Genomic DNA, 17,004 nt, shown 5'->3' with positions numbered 1-17,004 from the left:
GTAAGTTGCTTATGTCAGCTTTGTCCCCATTTCCCTTAGATATCATGTTCATTCTACTTAATCACCATTCAACAAGGGCTTTGCCATCCACTATCATTTTGTTCACTATCTCTATCAATATTTGCTTGGATTTTGGTCCCAGCTTCTTTGTTAACATAATCGTAATATCATCTGGTCCTGTCGAAGTGCCACTAGGAACCTTCTTCTCTGCCCTTTCCCACTCTCTTTGCTCAAGTGAAGCAATCGCAGTAACCGGTCTATCCTCCTTCGAGAAATTACGTGGAACCTTTGTTTCTTTATCATTTTCTGTGATCCTTGTTCCAATGTGTCCATTGCTTCATCCCCTTCTAGTCGAATGCCTTGTCCTGTAACAATAAACCTTTCCTTTATCCTAGTCTTCTTACTCGTTGTATTTTGATGTTTACAGAATTTCTGAGCTACTTTTCTGTCCTGTTTATTTACTTTTGACCTCCATTAGGCACCTTTTCTTCTAAATTTCTCATCAATAAAATAGGATGCTTCCTTCTACACTTTATGAAGGTAACCCATTTTCAGTCGACTTCACGTTCTGGTTCCCTCCTCTTGGAATATTTGTGTTCCCTGGACGCTTCCTGACATTTCTCTATCGCCTTCTTGACCTCCTCATCCCACAAACTCTTGGGTTTGCGTCTTTTCTCTTTTGGCTTGACTCGCACCTTAGCTAGCTCTAGTAATCGACTTAATTTGGTTTAAGTCAGTTCTGTTGCATTGTCCTCAAAAATTTCTTTCTCAATATGTTTGGCTGCTGCTTCCAATTGCTTTTCTGAGTAAACATTTTCCTCTGATTGTTCATCTCGCTTCAGTCCTACATTGGTTTCTCTTCTGACACTCAACTTCATACGTTTGTGGCCACTACCTAGACTTCTGGAAGAAGGTTCATCTAAGCTCATTACCCAGAATCTATTATACATCCTGTGTGACATAAGTTCATAATCTACCGTCGAGTGCAGATTCCCTGCCTTCCATGTTATGAGCCCTTCACACTTCTCGGTACTGTTGCGTACAACTAAATCAGGCCTGTCACACATATCGAGCAGCGTGCTTCCTGTCGAATCTATGTACCCATCCAGGCCTTGTATGGGTGCCTTCATGTCGCCTGATGTAATTACCTCGCCCTGTCCTCCTGGCTCATCAGTGTCGCTGGCAATACATTCTACCGTTTTCCTGTTTTCCTCTTTGGCATAAGCTCCTGTCCACAGGTATACAAAACCATGGAGTGTTTGCTCCCCTGCCACTTTTCCTTTTAGCCATAAATTCATACTTTTTTGAATTCCACCCAATTGCACCCAACTTTCTCCTGCCCTCTATTCTATTGCAATATTCCACTGCACAGTCTGGGCTACAGGGTGGTTGCTCTATGTCTCTAAGATGCGTTTCCATTGAACCATGTACCATTAATCCTCCTGCTTTAACTGTTCTTCTATTTCCTCCCATTGCAACCTATTCCTGCCACCTTCCACGTTAATGTGACCTATATCTGAAGTAACTTGGCCCTGGCGCTTGTGCCTATTTCTTCTTCAGTGGTTTTATTGTTTCTTTGACCTTGGTTCATCCTTGTCTACACTGGTTCTCTCAGACCTCTGGGTACCGCCCAAAAAAGTTTTTGCCTGGCGACCTGTCCTGCTCCGTCTTTCCATTGGCACCACCGTAGTGAATGCCATCCTGTGCAAAAGGGAGGAAGCTGACCTCGTACACTTCCCTGTTAACTTCCATTATCCCGTATTCTAGTCGCCGACACCTTAACCTAATTGCACGGTCAGCCTGAACGACTCTCCGTTCCGTTCCGCTAAACTGCCTCTAGGCCTCTGGGATTTTGCATATGGTCCAATGCACACACTCAAAGGCCTCTCTTAGCCTACGCATCCCCACTTCTGTTTTCTCGAGGTTCTGGCTCCTCCCCTTCAGCACATCGTTGAGGCCAGCATAGATAACGACAAGGTTTTTCGACATGGATGGGTGGATGAATAAGGATGATCACTTTAAATTGTGCGGCGGTTCAAGCCGCCTAGCCATCAAGGGTTTTCGACAGCGTCATCTACCATTCAAATAAGTAATTAAATAATAGGGCAGAAGAAATGAGTCGCTGGTGTCTGGTTAGCGTGGCCGCAGCCCATCAGTGTATCCTTGTGTTCGTAGACCTTTGAAGTTCCCTTTACTGTTCCGAAGAGAAAGAGTTTGTCGACTTTCGTTTAACATGACATAATCGCCGAAGTTGCCGCTACGAGCCATGAGGAGGCAGCTCTGCAGAAACCGTGCACCCTTTCACGCTTCACGGCAGGTTTCGCTGCAGAACTCCTGTTTTGAGCGATTTATTTCCTTCGGTTTACCTGGGAAGGCCGGTAGAAGCAGTGCGCAGCATATTACGTGTACAGTGGTAAAGAAACACTGTTAAGGAAGAATCTTCGTACGACTACAAGGTGTCGTGACTCGAGTAGATTTCCTCAGACTACACGTGCTATGCTCAGTGAACTTGTTCAGTACCTCTTTTTTCAACGACCGAAAAACTGCGCCATTAGCACAGGGAAGAAAAAATCTTTCCGCTTGGGTTGTATTTCGCGAGTCATATTTTAATGCGCAAGCCTAGCTCGATTCGGTAAACGCAAACACATCGAGTGAAAAAAAAATATTTGCTTTAACGCTTATTAAATATGTTTATTCATTCAGAATACCTCACAGAGCTCGAAAGTGGCATGGAGTAAGGGTGACAAGAACGGAAATTATTGCGAGAGGATGGAGTAATACAATACAGCACGAAATGCATGGAAAATTAAAAGAAAATGTGGTACCTCTCAATACATAAATCAAATCAGTGCAAGGTACTACATATTGTTATAACTTATGAACTCGCATAAATGCAACACACCTGGCGAGCACATATCTAGGAAAAAAAGCAGTGGTCATTATTAAAACATGAAAAGCAGACGTTAGTTGCTCGGATGCATCGTGTCGTGCGCATACAAGGTTTGGATTAGGGGCGTTGCAAGCATGCAAGCACTGTCTGTAGCACAGTGAGCCCCGTTTATTGGTTTGTGCGGGTTTAACGTCCCAAAGCGACTCATGTTGAGGGGCGCTGAGCCTCTTCTGCAGCTGACTAATCCGCTTGTGAAGATGGAAGTTGTTCGAGTCCGTGTAATATAAGAATACAGTGATAAATAGTGGTATACAGAATATAGTGAGAAAATAGGAATATCTAGAATAAAACTTGCTCTATATCCTATGCTGCGCTAAGGGAAATGGGTACACCACTCGAATAGGCGGATGGGGGCGGCAACGGTGAGCAGGGATGGCGTTAACGTCGATATTGGAGGCGCGCGGGCAGCCTTTGCGGATCGTGTGCATTTCCTGGCATTGTTTTCGCTAAGGTACATGCTCTCCCTCCTGAGGGAGAACAGCGTTGACTTCTTCGCCGACTGAACCGAAATGTTTGCGCCGGGCATAATCGGCTTGAGTGCGGCTGTTATTGCTGCTTCCATGCTGCTGAGCTGCCACGTCGTTACCGCCTTAGCACGAAGTGAGTACTTCCAGTGCATAGGTGCATGACATTTACGTGGTGCAAGTATCATTGATCTCTAATATACTACTGCCATAACAAAGCACGTTCCTAGGAAAAAGAGGTTTGTTTAGTGAAGAATTGGCAGGAAATGTGGCAAAATGTAAACAAATAAAAAAAAGGCTTCCGAGCAATAAATAAAGGATTCACTTGTTATCTGCGCCAATATCGAAAGAAAGCCAGCGGAACTGGGAAATTGGTAAATAAGCAAACAATGAGAGACAACAGAAAATGTAATATTAGAAGAACTAAAGTGTGAAGGAACTGTGAAAGTAGGAAAATGAGATTTAGGCATGGGTCGAAGCCCCGTGTACGAACTTCCAGAGTTCGTCATAGGGACAGCTTTGGCAATTTAGATAGAGTCAAAGTATAGCGAAATCATTTTAAGCGCATTTGCACAGTAGCCATAGAACTCACAGAATTAATGATGAACAAAATGACGGAGTGGGAATGGAGATTACTGGTGTAAATAAAATGACGTGGGTGAAGCCTTGCAGTGGTTGAAGAAAGAAAACAAGACTGAACAGCGGCTGAGCAGTACTTACCGGGTGTTTCAGAGATTCCCGCGGCTATTTATTAAAAAAGCAGCTTTTTTGCGGTAAAGAGACGTTTTTTAAGGCACCATAGTACTAGTGGTAAGGGACACGAAGAGAGGGACGAATCATGTAAGCTAGTAAAGTGACTAACTAAATTATAACAAACTTTATGTCTAAAACTGAAAGACACCTGGTGGCAGCGCGAGATTTGTAGCTTGCGAATAGTAATAAGCATATTAGCTTTTAGAATTTCGAAAACACGATTGCCTTCATCGCTATGGGTTAAACAATTTGCGGCGTTTCTCGTGCAATTCGAATACCACGCGTCGTTGGTGCGCGCTAAGCGATGACCTTCCATCCCCGGCACTCCGTGGATCACATTCCACGTAACGTTCTTTATCCCGTCAGCGCTGCAGTGCTCACTGCAACTCCTTGGTTATTCAACCAATGGTTACTCCGCTATTTCATCAATGGCGCTGGCCACTTCGATATGCCACAAAGAAAAATCATCTACATACTTACATGTATCAACATACAAGAACAAGATGAATAAATGCTGATTGATAGTCAGCAGCCTCGTGCCGTACTTGCATCCACTGATGAAACCCCATCTGAAAACCGCCTTCAGTTTCATGACATTGCATTGAAATTTATTTCCCTGTGCGCAAGAAATAAAAAACAGGGAGTGAAAAGGCCCGTCTTCGCTTGAAATGCGCTACCTCAGCGCATTTAAAGCTGAAAAAACGCAACATTGCTGATGCATGCTTCCCGCATGCGCTAAAAAAAGGGTTCCTTGAGAAGTATAATGACAATGTTAACTTGCAGGCTGTGCGACTGCAGTCGTCTGGGTACCCAATTCTGTTCTTCGGGTCGGTTGCGGAAAAACGACTTCAGCACATCGTGTAGTGTGAATCGGCGTGAGTTCTTCGTAGTTCCTTTTCCTATTCGCTCAGCAGCTCAGCCTTAAGAAAAGCCCTTCATACTAGCGAAGAAGGAAGATAGCCATGCAGATGTTTGAAGAGCAAGCGCTGTTGAACAAACCCCAAATCGATGAGTACTTACTATGAACTCCGAATTTCACCCCTAGAACTACCTGAATCTTTGGGTGAAGTACGCCAGTACTCAACCTCCAGAACTGACCAAGAACCTTTGCGGAAGTTGTCCATGGGCTTGGATGAAACAATTCGAAGGCGGTGGTACCAGTCAACGTCATTAGTAGTCCTGCTTTTAATATAAGTTCAGGGTTGTTTTGCGAGGCGTTTGATCTCTCCGACGCTCTGCTTCCCTCCAAGAAGAAACTGCTTTTAGGAGGTGATCTAGGTTAAAATATTAACGAATATTTTTGCGATGGTTTGTGGAGCAGGCGACACGCACCTGAAGAAGTAGTGCGACGTTTCAAAACGCGATAAATGGACATTCGATCATTTCAAAGGGCACACGAAAGTTTTTATTCCTAATGAAAGGGAGAGGTGAGCCTGACATTGGTGAGCGCACAAAGTTTAGGCACTACCAAAATTCAATCTCGTGGCTGGATAAGGATTTGGAGGAAGGTTTTCTGAGCAGCTACTGTAAACCCTATGCATGTAGGCTGATTCGAAAGGGAATAATTGCTGTGTAGTTAGTTAGCGGGCCTTTATGTGAAATGTCATTCCTTAGAAATTCTAGATATATGCTGTGCGCTTCTGTTCGCAAAGGCCCGTGCGCATTCGCACTTAATAATGCTAAACTAAGGCCCCTTGATATAAGAAATTCTCAGAAAAATTTCGGAATGCTTTCCTGAAAGAAGGAAACACTATTACCCCCCAGCCACATCGCACACATACACATAGAGAAGACCACACGCAACAAAACACAGAGAACTGAAAATGCACACACACATCACTTTGCAGCCCCGATATCTTGGCATTGCTTGTGCAGGTACTCAAGGCCCCCCAATCTTCAAAGAATGCTCGCGACACGGTATTTCCCAGTGCTACTCCCAGTATGCCATCATGTTCTACACCCAGGAACTTCCAAAGAACGCTGAAGGCAAGTTCGGAGAATACACCAACAACAAAATATGCAGGTATGAGTTTCTTCGGTCTTCGGGCATAAGCGCCGCATAGCAGCAAGAAAACATGCAATATTATTTAGGCGAGCCACTCAACTGACGAAAATGATGTCAAAAAGACGTCGCACCTACGATGAGCAGTAAAAAAAGAAGGAATATGGAGGCTTTTAAAGACCTATATCCTTCTAGGAAGTTCAATATTGTGAGAAAATACTTGTGCAGTTTTAAAATAACGGTGATGAGTTTTTGTTGCCCAAAGGCACCTGTGGCCAAAGAGCGCCAAGGCACAAGCTGTTTTTCGTCTAAACTATGTGTGATCAAGGACCCATTTCCTAAGAAAATTCCACAAGGAAGTAGGGCATCTGGCGATGGGACAGCTTTTATCCACTGCACCACCAGTGGGTACCCAGTGGCACTAGGGATCGAACCCCAGGCGGACGCTGAATCGACTGGACGATCGCTGCGGTATTTTGAAACAATACTAATGTCCATATAAACCGTCCATTCATTTACGATTGTATATCGAGTGTTGGGGAGCATGTTAAATGTGTGAGGGATGACTGCTGTTGAGGAAGGTTTGGTCCCCAAGTTGCATGTTCTTAAAAACTTTGTTGCGATTAAACCTCACTGCCAATCAGGATAGCCGACACCTCTTCCCACATATTCACAACAAGTTTTCGATGCAGTCGCTGCCAGCTCTTACGTTGGCGCCACATTCTTACTGCACGCCGCCATCGAGCAATGAGGATGGAGTTCGGCACCGTGACGCTCAACATGGGTCGGCTATTACTAACGCGAGGCGCCTACATTTGTATCTTTGTCAAGAGATTCGCGCCTTTGGAACGTGGCGACACGTTCAATACTTTCAACCGCGAAGATGTCGTGAAAGGTGCACAAGATAAAAGGTGTGTGTGAATAGTCCACAAGATAATGACCGCCCCTTTGGAAGGCTAGGAGGTTTTATACTGAGAGGAATAAGGAGCTTCGATACTCACTCTCTACTTACGCTAATTCGGTCAGTGGGTCAGTACTCTGTGAGGCTCTGTTTTCTATTGGTCCGTGTATATATTTATGTGCGGAATAAAATACTATCCTGCTATGATGACCCGTGACCCGTCAGTCAGTATTGGTACATTGGAGAACGTCATTTCAACCTTCACAATGGCAAGGACAATCTTGCATGCATACAAGCATAAAAACTTGTGTTACGTTGTTTATCAACTGTCGAGTACACACTTGCAGCACACAATTTTTACGCTAGGAAGATTGCGAGGCCTTTTTCTGAGACGTTCGCTAGCGGACTAAGACTTGCCGTGACCCTGGTTTATTTACTATTGTGTTGAACCTAATTGTGTCACAGGGAATGCGATTCAAAATTCTTAATGGATTCCTAATAATGTGTGCGATCATCTTGTGTTTTATACAAAAGACCGAACCAGCCGTAGCCGCCGGGCTGGCATAGTGGTTATGGCGCTCGGCTGCTGTCCCGAAAGACGCGGGTTCAATCCCGGCCGCGGTGGTCGAATTTCGATGGTGGCTAATTTCTAGGGGCCCGTGTACTGTGGGATGTCGGTGTGCGTTAAAGAAGCCCAGGTGGTCGAAATTTCCGGAGCCCTTCACTACGGCGTCTCTCATAGCCTGAGTTATTTTGGTACGTTAAACCTCTATAAACCATACACGAATACACAAAACCATTCAGTGCTTGGTAGTATTAATTGTCCCAGTACCTGTGTATGCGCACATCAACGCGAAGGTCCCCATAAACAATTTTTTTTTGACGGCAGATGTCAGAAGTTGGAACAACTGCCGAAGTTAGAAATGAAGCGACAAGGAATGGCTCTGAAGCCGCGTTCATCGAATCCTCAGTTATCAGGCTTTTGCTAACAAAGCATTGGCTCTTCAGGACTTGGAAAACGCCATCTGAGAAACGAATATCTACACCTTGATGGGACGCTAAGAAATGCATTTTAAAGACATTGTATTTACGCCATAACCTATGAGGCAAAGGAATTGAACATGCTTCGTAATAATTTCAGTTGCTCAAATATAATTGTCAGATTTCTAACTCCAGAGTTTAATAGAAAATTTGGTGTAGCTTTCCCGCAAACAATAGGCAATACTCAATCTCTATTTAATTCAGGTTCCCTGCCACCACAGAGGAGAGTACGGTTACAAGAGTGAGTTTGCACAAAAACCTGGTCCACAAACAAGACCAAACACCAGTTATGCCTTCTCTAGTCAAACCTTCCATATAAGTATTTGCACAATTTTCCATTTTTTTTTGTAACGCTCATAAAGAAACTAATTGCAACGTGAAAAGTATACATAAGAACTATACGACAAAGAATGGGAGAAAGTTGGAACTCGTATGGAACCTGTATGACGCCATGCACGCCATTTGAAAATCATCTGAAAACTGCACTGAAATGATTTCGAAAGCATATGTATTTTCATATGTTGTTTCTAATAATTTGTACGGGGTCGCACAAATATAACTCTTCAAGTCTAGTCTACTCTAGGTTGGTCGTTGATAAGATGCTTCGGGGGCTCCTTTCTCAGTGGACAGCCTGTCTGGCAATGCTTCTATTGATCAATGTTCGCCACTCAGGCACAGAACGAGTGTCAATCATCACTGTATTAAATTATTACAGAGCCTTTAAGAAAAGGTCCTCCTGCTACGCGGGTTTTGTCCGCTGTCCTGAGTCCATGCGAAGGAATTTTACACGAAGAGAGGAAGGTTACCGAGCCTTCCGCTCTGTGGTCTGCGATAAAGAGGCGTATGAAGGTGAGACCAAAAGCTCATATTTGAGCGTTTTATCCTCTCTGCGCGGCCTATTCACAATTCAATATCCCTGTAGAGACGTTGTCAGGTGAAGGAAGCCAACTGTCACCGAAACCAAGGTGCATAGGGGAATTTTTCTTGTTTTTTAATTTGTAGCGCTTATCAGTGGAAAAATAATACTTCGGTTAAATTGTCACTTAAAGAAAACTACTTATAATGGAGCAGAATAAGCAACAATGCCGCGTTGGGATCCGAACCCACGACCTCCGAATATCGCGCCCGGTATTTCGGCGACTGTTGTCTTCCTTCATATGTTTGTCAAACAAGCCCCTCATTTCCGCAGCCTTGACGGCTTGTATATATATTTAGCCGGCTCTCCGCAGCTGCTCGGTGGGTGGCGCGTGACAGCGAGTTTTTATTTTTCTTTTTCGCCTTTTTTGTTTCTCTCTTTCTCTCTTTTCTAGTATTTTTTTCAGCCTATTTTATTTGCAGCATTCGTTTGCTTCTTGTTTTGCTCATATGTCGGACATGTGTGCCAATGCCGACTCCTTAAGAAGAGGGGTAAAATCCTTGTAACTTTAGTCTTGAGAAAGGACATGCTGTGCCGGAAACGTCGACTGAAAATAAATCTGTCTAAATGAAGCGTTTCTCAACATTGCATTGTACCTCTAGCAACCAAATGCATTTATCTTTCTAAACTATATATATATTGGGGAGTTATCTTATTATTATTATTATATTATTATTTCCGGTGTTGATCAATGGAGATTAATATTGAATATTGTATTGTTATTTGAAATAATTGACTAGAAAAGCAGAAGAGAAACTTCATGCTGTAGGTGGGAACCGAGCCCATGACCGCCGAATTACAAGTTCGGTGCTCTACCAGTTGAGCTATGGCAATGGCTGTCATTTTCTGCTTTCGGGGGCATTTCAGTTTACGGTTGACCTAACCATGAGAGTGTTCAACACCGCCACCCTCGTCCATAAGCCGTGGACGTAGTACGTCCAGCGTTACAGCTGGTGTGACGTGGGACGTCATCGAGCGGCAAGGGCGGAAGCTATGTGAGAACCCTCTTATTCTACTTAAGGCATCAAGGCTGTCAGAACCCAGACCGTCATTAAAATTATATATATATATATATATATATATATATATATATATATATATATATATATATATATGCATGCTACGGTGAAAAACTCGACTGCTGATAACGTGCGTAGAGAGTTGAAGTACACTTGAAGAAACATTTACCAATGGTTTCGGACGGTGGTGAAGAACGGTCTACAGTCCGAAACCGTTGGCAAATGTTTCTTCATGTGTACTTGAATATATATATATATATATATATATATATATATATATATATATATATATATATATATATATATATACACAGTTCGTCCACTTGTCACCTGCTGGGCGGGTGGACAGCCTCTACAAAACAGGCTTCAGAGAAGCGTACGATTACACAACAGCTAAGTGAGACGAGGGTTTGCCCCTAAAAGTTCCAGCGCACTAAAATGACAGATTATCTAACGTGATTAGGTGAAATGCAAATTAGGTGGGCTAGCACTTCGGTTTTTATCGCGGTTTCGGTTCAAGGCTTTGTTTTCTAGGTTAACCAGGTTTCAGATAAACGTCAGCGAAATCGTTGAGTGAGACCATTAGTACTATCGCACTAATACTGCAGGAGAGGAGAGACCTAATATCCGCCTTAAATGTAAGACCCAAAAGACTTAGTGGGATAATAATGACCACATATGCGGGATTTGGTCACTCTCTACTTGATGAGCGACTGCGCGTAACCATAACATACGCATGGTCGAGCTTGACTCACGTTTCAGTAGTGGTTGCGGCGACAGGTTGTTCCATCACCTTCAGCAGGAGGTAGCACTCTCAGCAAGTTGGACCGAGATCGGCGAACACGTGAGCGTTTTGAAAAGAATGCTCTACAACACCCTTCCGTAGCTTGTTCGGCGTGTGCTTCATGAGACCTTGAACCGAGGGGCGGATGTGCTGGCTGTATTCGCGAATACGTTCACCAAAAGTGTGAGCAACGCCTTCGGTTACATGCTTTAAGGCGTGCTTGAGAGGTCCACCGACATCTCGAGATCTCAGAGCTTCTGCGTCTTTCCCTTTCCTCAAAAAACTTTTCTTTCAGCACAACTCATGCTATCGCATTCCTCCATATAACAGGATTTGAGTGCCCTCGGAATTTTTTTTTCGCATTTCGCTTACACGAAAATACGGCAGCCGCGGCTGGTTGTCGATGTGTCTTTGCCCTCAGGAGCCTGAACGACAAAACAGCCTAGTTTTCCTGACGTTCGTACGTTCATTCCGATCCAAGCACACATATCATAAGCGCAAAGCGCGCAGCTCTTGGACGCAAGTCTGTGAGGTACGCTCGTTTTTTTTTCTTTAACAGACAATGGCTGGCATTCCCACAGTCAGACATCTTCTAGTCTCTAGCCTTAGAACTGTTATGAACAATCTGCGCCTAACATTGCCGTCTTTTTAATAATTCTGCGTGCGTGTACTGCAGAAAAAATTCGCAGCAAAAATGAAACGCAGACACAATAGAGCTGGAACAAACAAAACAGGACGGTACTTCACTTACAACTGATTTTCTTTCGCAAGATTGTTCGTTTAGATACATTAAGTTCTCATGAGGTAGAATCTAATGGCAGTTTTCCAAAAAAGCCATTTCATTATCAAGCAACAATATTGGAGGTCTGCTAACGCACTATCACCAGCCTTAATGATAAAGAAGGCTTGAATGATTTCAAGCTCAAGCTCTTCCCCAGCGTAGCCCAAAAACTGTGTCTTTGTTCCTGATTTTGTGTTTGCGTTTAGTTTGTGCTGCATATTTTTGCTGCAGCATAGAAAGTGATTAAACTGGCCTTAACTACCGCGCTACTGCGTATACGGCTGAGTTTTCTCATCAAAGCAAGATAAAAAAAAGCATCTTGTCGCTCAAATTTTGTTCGCAGGTGCTATCACAACCATAGTTTGTTCGGACGTTGACAAGATGCAGGCATGTCTTCAGGAGCAGCATGGTCATCTGAATGCAAGCAACGCCGAGTATGAGCAAATCGTGTGTGGGTAAGTCTAAACTTTCTTTGCTCTCCGATTGACTCTTGCGTGTTCGGCGTGAACACGACGTCGATCTGCTTCGTGCCCGGCAGCGCGCGGGAAGGAGCTTCTCTGCGTCCAAAGCTGTACACCACGGTGGCGAGCTCGGACCTCTTCCTTCCTCAGCGAATTGGTCATTGTCACTGCATTATTCCACTGAGCGCTCCACGCCCCGGCTGCGTGTTCTGCCCTCATGCTGCATGCCCCGTCATCTGCTTCGAATCACACTGGAACGCCAATGTACAACAGCGCCCGCTCTAATAAACTCGCAGATTAAAAAAGCACGGAAGATTAGGAATTCATCACAGGCAGGTACTTTCCTAACTATATCGTCTTACCTGTACACAAAGTTATGAAAGCGGCCATGGTGGCCAGACGGGAAGCTAAGGCCGACGAAGAGCAGTTGAGTGCCAGGGCGCGCCAAACAGCGAAAGAAAATAGAGACAGACGCAGAGCATGCTGCGCAGCACAGAAATAGCGGAACGTGGGGGAACGTAAATTATCAAAGGCGATGAAGGAATCCCAGTCCGGTGCGCAGCTAAGAGAATCGGGGGCTCATTAGGCTACGTTAGTAGCGAGGGAGCCCATGCGCGTCGGCTAATTCGACGAACAGATGCTGATGAAGGCCGAGGCACATTCAACAGCCAGGTGCCCTGGTGAGTATCCGTGAGCGGCTACAGCCATATGTCAGCTGTCGTATAGATGGACACCACTCAAGAAGTAAGTGCCAGATGCCCTGCAGCAAATGGCATCGATCGATTTTCATGACCCGGCGGTTAATCTGATTAAGCTGTGGTAAATCCCGTATAATCTGCCACCCTCTGCGATGTCACGCTAGCAGGTCCGAGAGGCCTGACCGGGACTCCATGAAGACGAGTCGACACCATTGGAATGCAGAGCGTCCTTTGATCCTCCAGAGTATTTCTTACTTTCACCTATCCTCCATGAAGACTATAATTCTGTGTGCATTTGGTGTGTTAAGTGCCGCACATTGACCGACCATCTGTGTCTGAGTTTAGAATAACAGGACGGAATAGAGAGCGTCGCATATCCATCGCAGTTGCAGCTTTGCAGTGAAACGAAGATTTTATCCTATGGTTGTCTGCTTCTACGAGCACAAATACCATGCTAGTTTTGTACTAAGCACAAGAAAGATAACCACATATGTGTATGCCTGTTATTTGTACAGATATAACCAAGCACAGAGCGTCTGCTACAAGAAATCATGGATTTCATCTTGTGGAATGTCTTTCGAGTCGGCACGAGCCGTGGTTACGACACTTATGGAAGCTGCAGATTTGCTACATGACTGCGAAAGGTATGTAGACTGAACCATCGATTTTTAATTGTGCCTGCCTGCATTAGTTCATGGTGTATAGGAGGTTTACGTCCCAAAGCGACTCAGGCTATTAGGGACGTCGTAGCTAAGGGCACCGGAAATTTCCATCACCTGGGGTTCATTAACGTGCAATGACATCGCCCAGTACACGGGCCGCTAGCACTTCACCTCCATCGAAATGCGACTGCCGCGGCTGGAATTGAACCCACGCCTTTCAAGTCAGCACTCGAGCGCCATAACCACTGAGCCATCGCCGTGGCTTCTGTCCACATTAGTAGCCTTTTAATTATTTTAGGAAAGCAAATCATTACTATTGCAATCTATTATAACCTTGCTGCTCTCCATCTGCCCTGCAACCAATCTATTTAATTAATAGTAAGCTCTACTCAATTGTTACGACAAAGGGAATAGATTTTGCTTCATGCAGTTCAATTAAAAGGTACTTAATAAAGTAAAACTCCGAAATCGATTAATAAATCTTTAATTTTACGGCCAAGAATATATTCCGAAAATGAAGGCCGGCAATGTCGAAGGGAAGCACTTTCAGTTAAAACTTCGTAATTGAGCCGTGATTAGAGATAATGAGCGTAAACATACCCTTTTGAAAACCTAGTTTGTCTCTCGCACGTTGTACACTATTATTCATAACGCGCTTATTCATAACGTTTATTCATAACACGCGCGAACTGCATACGCATGTTGTGCATACAAAATGCTTATGGAGTTCGCGCGTTTTATGACGTCGATGATGTTTATGTTGCTTCTTTGACAACATCACAGATAGCGAAGTCATTTCAAAAATGTCCAACGTGAAAGTGTCATTTGAGCTTTAAAATTCATATTCCTACTATTCAATTTCTGGAACCACAATGTTGGTACGCAAGTTCTAAAAAATGGCCTCACACTAGATGTTGACGGGCTTTAATTGCTCTTGTTTATACTGCACACTGACACAAGAAAAATTAAAGGATTGTACATTTAGAGAATTGCAGCTTTACTTATTGAACTTAAGGCTATTTAAGAGCGGGAATGTGAAACCTTCCCCTTTCCTCTCTTTCTTCCTGTATTTTTCTTGTAATTGCTTTATCATTTCGCATTTTATGTTTTTATTTCTTTACTTATAATTTTTGTTTTCGTTTGATTTTTTGCAGATCCGTTTTTTATTTCATTTTTTTTGTCTATTTTCTTACTAAGTAAGCCTTCTCACATTTACATCGTTTTTAACCTAATCAGTCACCAAAACCTCCTTCAAACACAGCATTTATTTTCAATAATTCAATATCATCATCATCATCATCATCACCATCAGCCTGGCTACACCCACTACAGGGCAAAGGCCTCTCCCATGTCTCTCCAATTGACCCTGTCTTTTGCCAGCTACGCCCACCCTATGCCTGCGGACTTTTTAAACTCATCCACCCTTCTAACCTTCAGCCGCCCGCTGCTACACTTGCCTTCTCTTACCCATTTCAAGATCTACTCACAAACTACCTAACACAGTGTAACTTTTGGACATTTGTCTAAACACAACGGCATAATCGTGCGGATAAAATCTGCGTTCACTTTTTGCTGACGCGACATCAACGCGTAAAGCTTTAGCATAAATAAAAAGTTTATTAGATTATTAACCTTCTTAGGGCCCTTAACCTAGTAACAAACGTGCACCTTGCCTTGACGAAATGACAATTACGTATCTATCACGGGTTTTAAAATATAATTTTGCGACGAACAAAATGAGAGACCTGGTTGATTGTAATACCACAAGGGCACCATTACCAGGCATTTCAGTCGGAACTAAATGAAGTTCAGTCTAGGAGAATTCTAGTGGCCATCTGTGTAGCGCTCTGTACTCACGCGGATTATTTTTGGAAATAAACCAAAATATTAATACGAAATCTGCAATTACCTTACACTGCACTGCTAAAAAATGCGGAAAAGGGCATTGCTGTGCGCAGGCAAAGGACTGTGTAAAATATTCTCTTCATGTTCGTCGCTTCTGGGCTTACCTTCAGTTTTTCTTGCCATATATGTCATCACGCCTTCTGAACTGCGTAAGTCGATGACACACAAAAATCGGCGTTGACATACAAAAACTTTCGTTAATGACATCACGTTTTATGCTCTGCGACACATTTAGCGTCCAAAAAATTAAATAACTGGGTAGCATAAATATCACTGCATTTTATATATGGTACGCAGTTAGTAAATGTTGTGGGTATAAAAATAGTAAATTTAAATATTGGGTGTATAATTGTAATGGGGAAAGTAAAATAATAGCCACAATGTATACTAGGTTCAACGTACTCGCAGACAACAAAGTTAAGCCCTCTAGTTTTGACAGCCACTAATAATTGCTAATTGCAGAATTCGAGCTGGAGCAAATAAAACAGTGCGGCAGCTTACGTTGTGGGCAGAACTGACCAGTGTGAAGGACACAGAGGGAAAAAAAAGTATTTCAGGCCAGTAGGGAAAATAAAGCGCAGAAAAAATGTGCTAACATGTATAAAACGTGATTAAATTAATGAAAGAACAGTTATGAGATTTGTCAAGACGTCACTGCATAGCGTTGTGCCCGAGTGGACTAACAAAGGTGATCCGAATGTGAACAGCTTGACGTCAGAGAGCCTCATTTCAACTCGCGTGCAGTTGAACGACAAGAGCACGGCCGTTTGGCGGCTTGAGTGGAGCTAGGCATTGATGGGGTGCCTCAGGGTTGGTTAATTAGCCCGCATGGCAGACATTCTGTTGCTCGGTATGCTAGTTTTTTAAAGGTTTCCCACATTCGGAGAAGCTATACAAACTGCGTGAAGGGGCGTTTATATAATGCGATCCATATTTGTACTCCACTAAGGTAAACTCTAAGGTTGCATCAAAAGACTAGAATAGCAATACATTAAATCATGATAGTCGACCACATTTTAGAACACGGGCACGTATTACCAAAACCATGTTATCAGATCTTCTCTTAGAGCGATCTAAGCACTTATAATTTTGTACCCATACATTGGGCAAGGTTCACCGCTATCTGCCTAAATACAATTACATGCTCTTACTTGTCGGTGCCACAAAGATAGTTAATTGAAAGTTGCTTTTTTGGGGAAAGGAAATGGCGCAGTATTTGTCGCACATCTCGGCGGACACCTCAACCGCGACGTAAGGAAGGGATAAAGAAGGGGGTTAAAGAAGAAAGATGTGCCGTAGTGGACCAATAATAATAATTATTGGTTTTTGGGGAAAGGAAATGGCGTAGTATCTGTCTCATATATCGTTGGACACCTGAACCGCGCCGCAAGGGAAGGGATAAAGGAGCGAGTGAAAGAAGAAAGGAAGGAAGAGGTGCCGTAGTGGAGGGCTCCGGAATAATTTCGACCACCTGGGGATCTCTAACGTGCACTGACATCGCACAGCACACGGGCGCCTTAGCGTTTTTCCTCCATAAAAACGCAGCCGCCGCGGTCGGGTTCGAACCCGGGAACTCCGGATCAGTAGTCGAGCGCCCTAACCACTGAGCCACCGCGGCGGGGGCCGTAGTGGAGGCCTCCGGAATAATTTCGACCACCTGGTGACCT

General features: G+C 43.8%; 1 protein-coding gene across 1 annotated transcript in view; it reads left to right on the top strand.

The window, feature by feature from the left end:
* The first annotated feature begins 3,275 nt into the window (after nucleotides 1–3,275).
* LOC144132480 (uncharacterized) overlaps nucleotides 3,276–17,004 on the top strand; it is a 48,437-nt gene continuing 34,708 nt past the window's right edge. Inside the window, exons 1-5 of the mRNA XM_077664922.1 lie at nucleotides 3,276–3,550; nucleotides 6,043–6,190; nucleotides 8,827–8,960; nucleotides 11,955–12,066; nucleotides 13,286–13,414. Of these exons, the coding sequence (XP_077521048.1) occupies nucleotides 3,460–3,550; nucleotides 6,043–6,190; nucleotides 8,827–8,960; nucleotides 11,955–12,066; nucleotides 13,286–13,414 (614 nt within the window). The 5' untranslated portion in view covers nucleotides 3,276–3,459. The remainder of the gene's footprint in view (nucleotides 3,551–6,042; nucleotides 6,191–8,826; nucleotides 8,961–11,954; nucleotides 12,067–13,285; nucleotides 13,415–17,004) is intronic.

This window comes from Amblyomma americanum, chromosome 5 (assembly GCF_052857255.1).
Source record: "Amblyomma americanum isolate KBUSLIRL-KWMA chromosome 5, ASM5285725v1, whole genome shotgun sequence".
NCBI lineage: Eukaryota > Metazoa > Arthropoda > Arachnida > Ixodida > Ixodidae > Amblyomma > Amblyomma americanum.
Note: the sequence above shows the minus strand (reverse complement) of the source record. Positions and strands in the feature narration are given on the sequence as shown.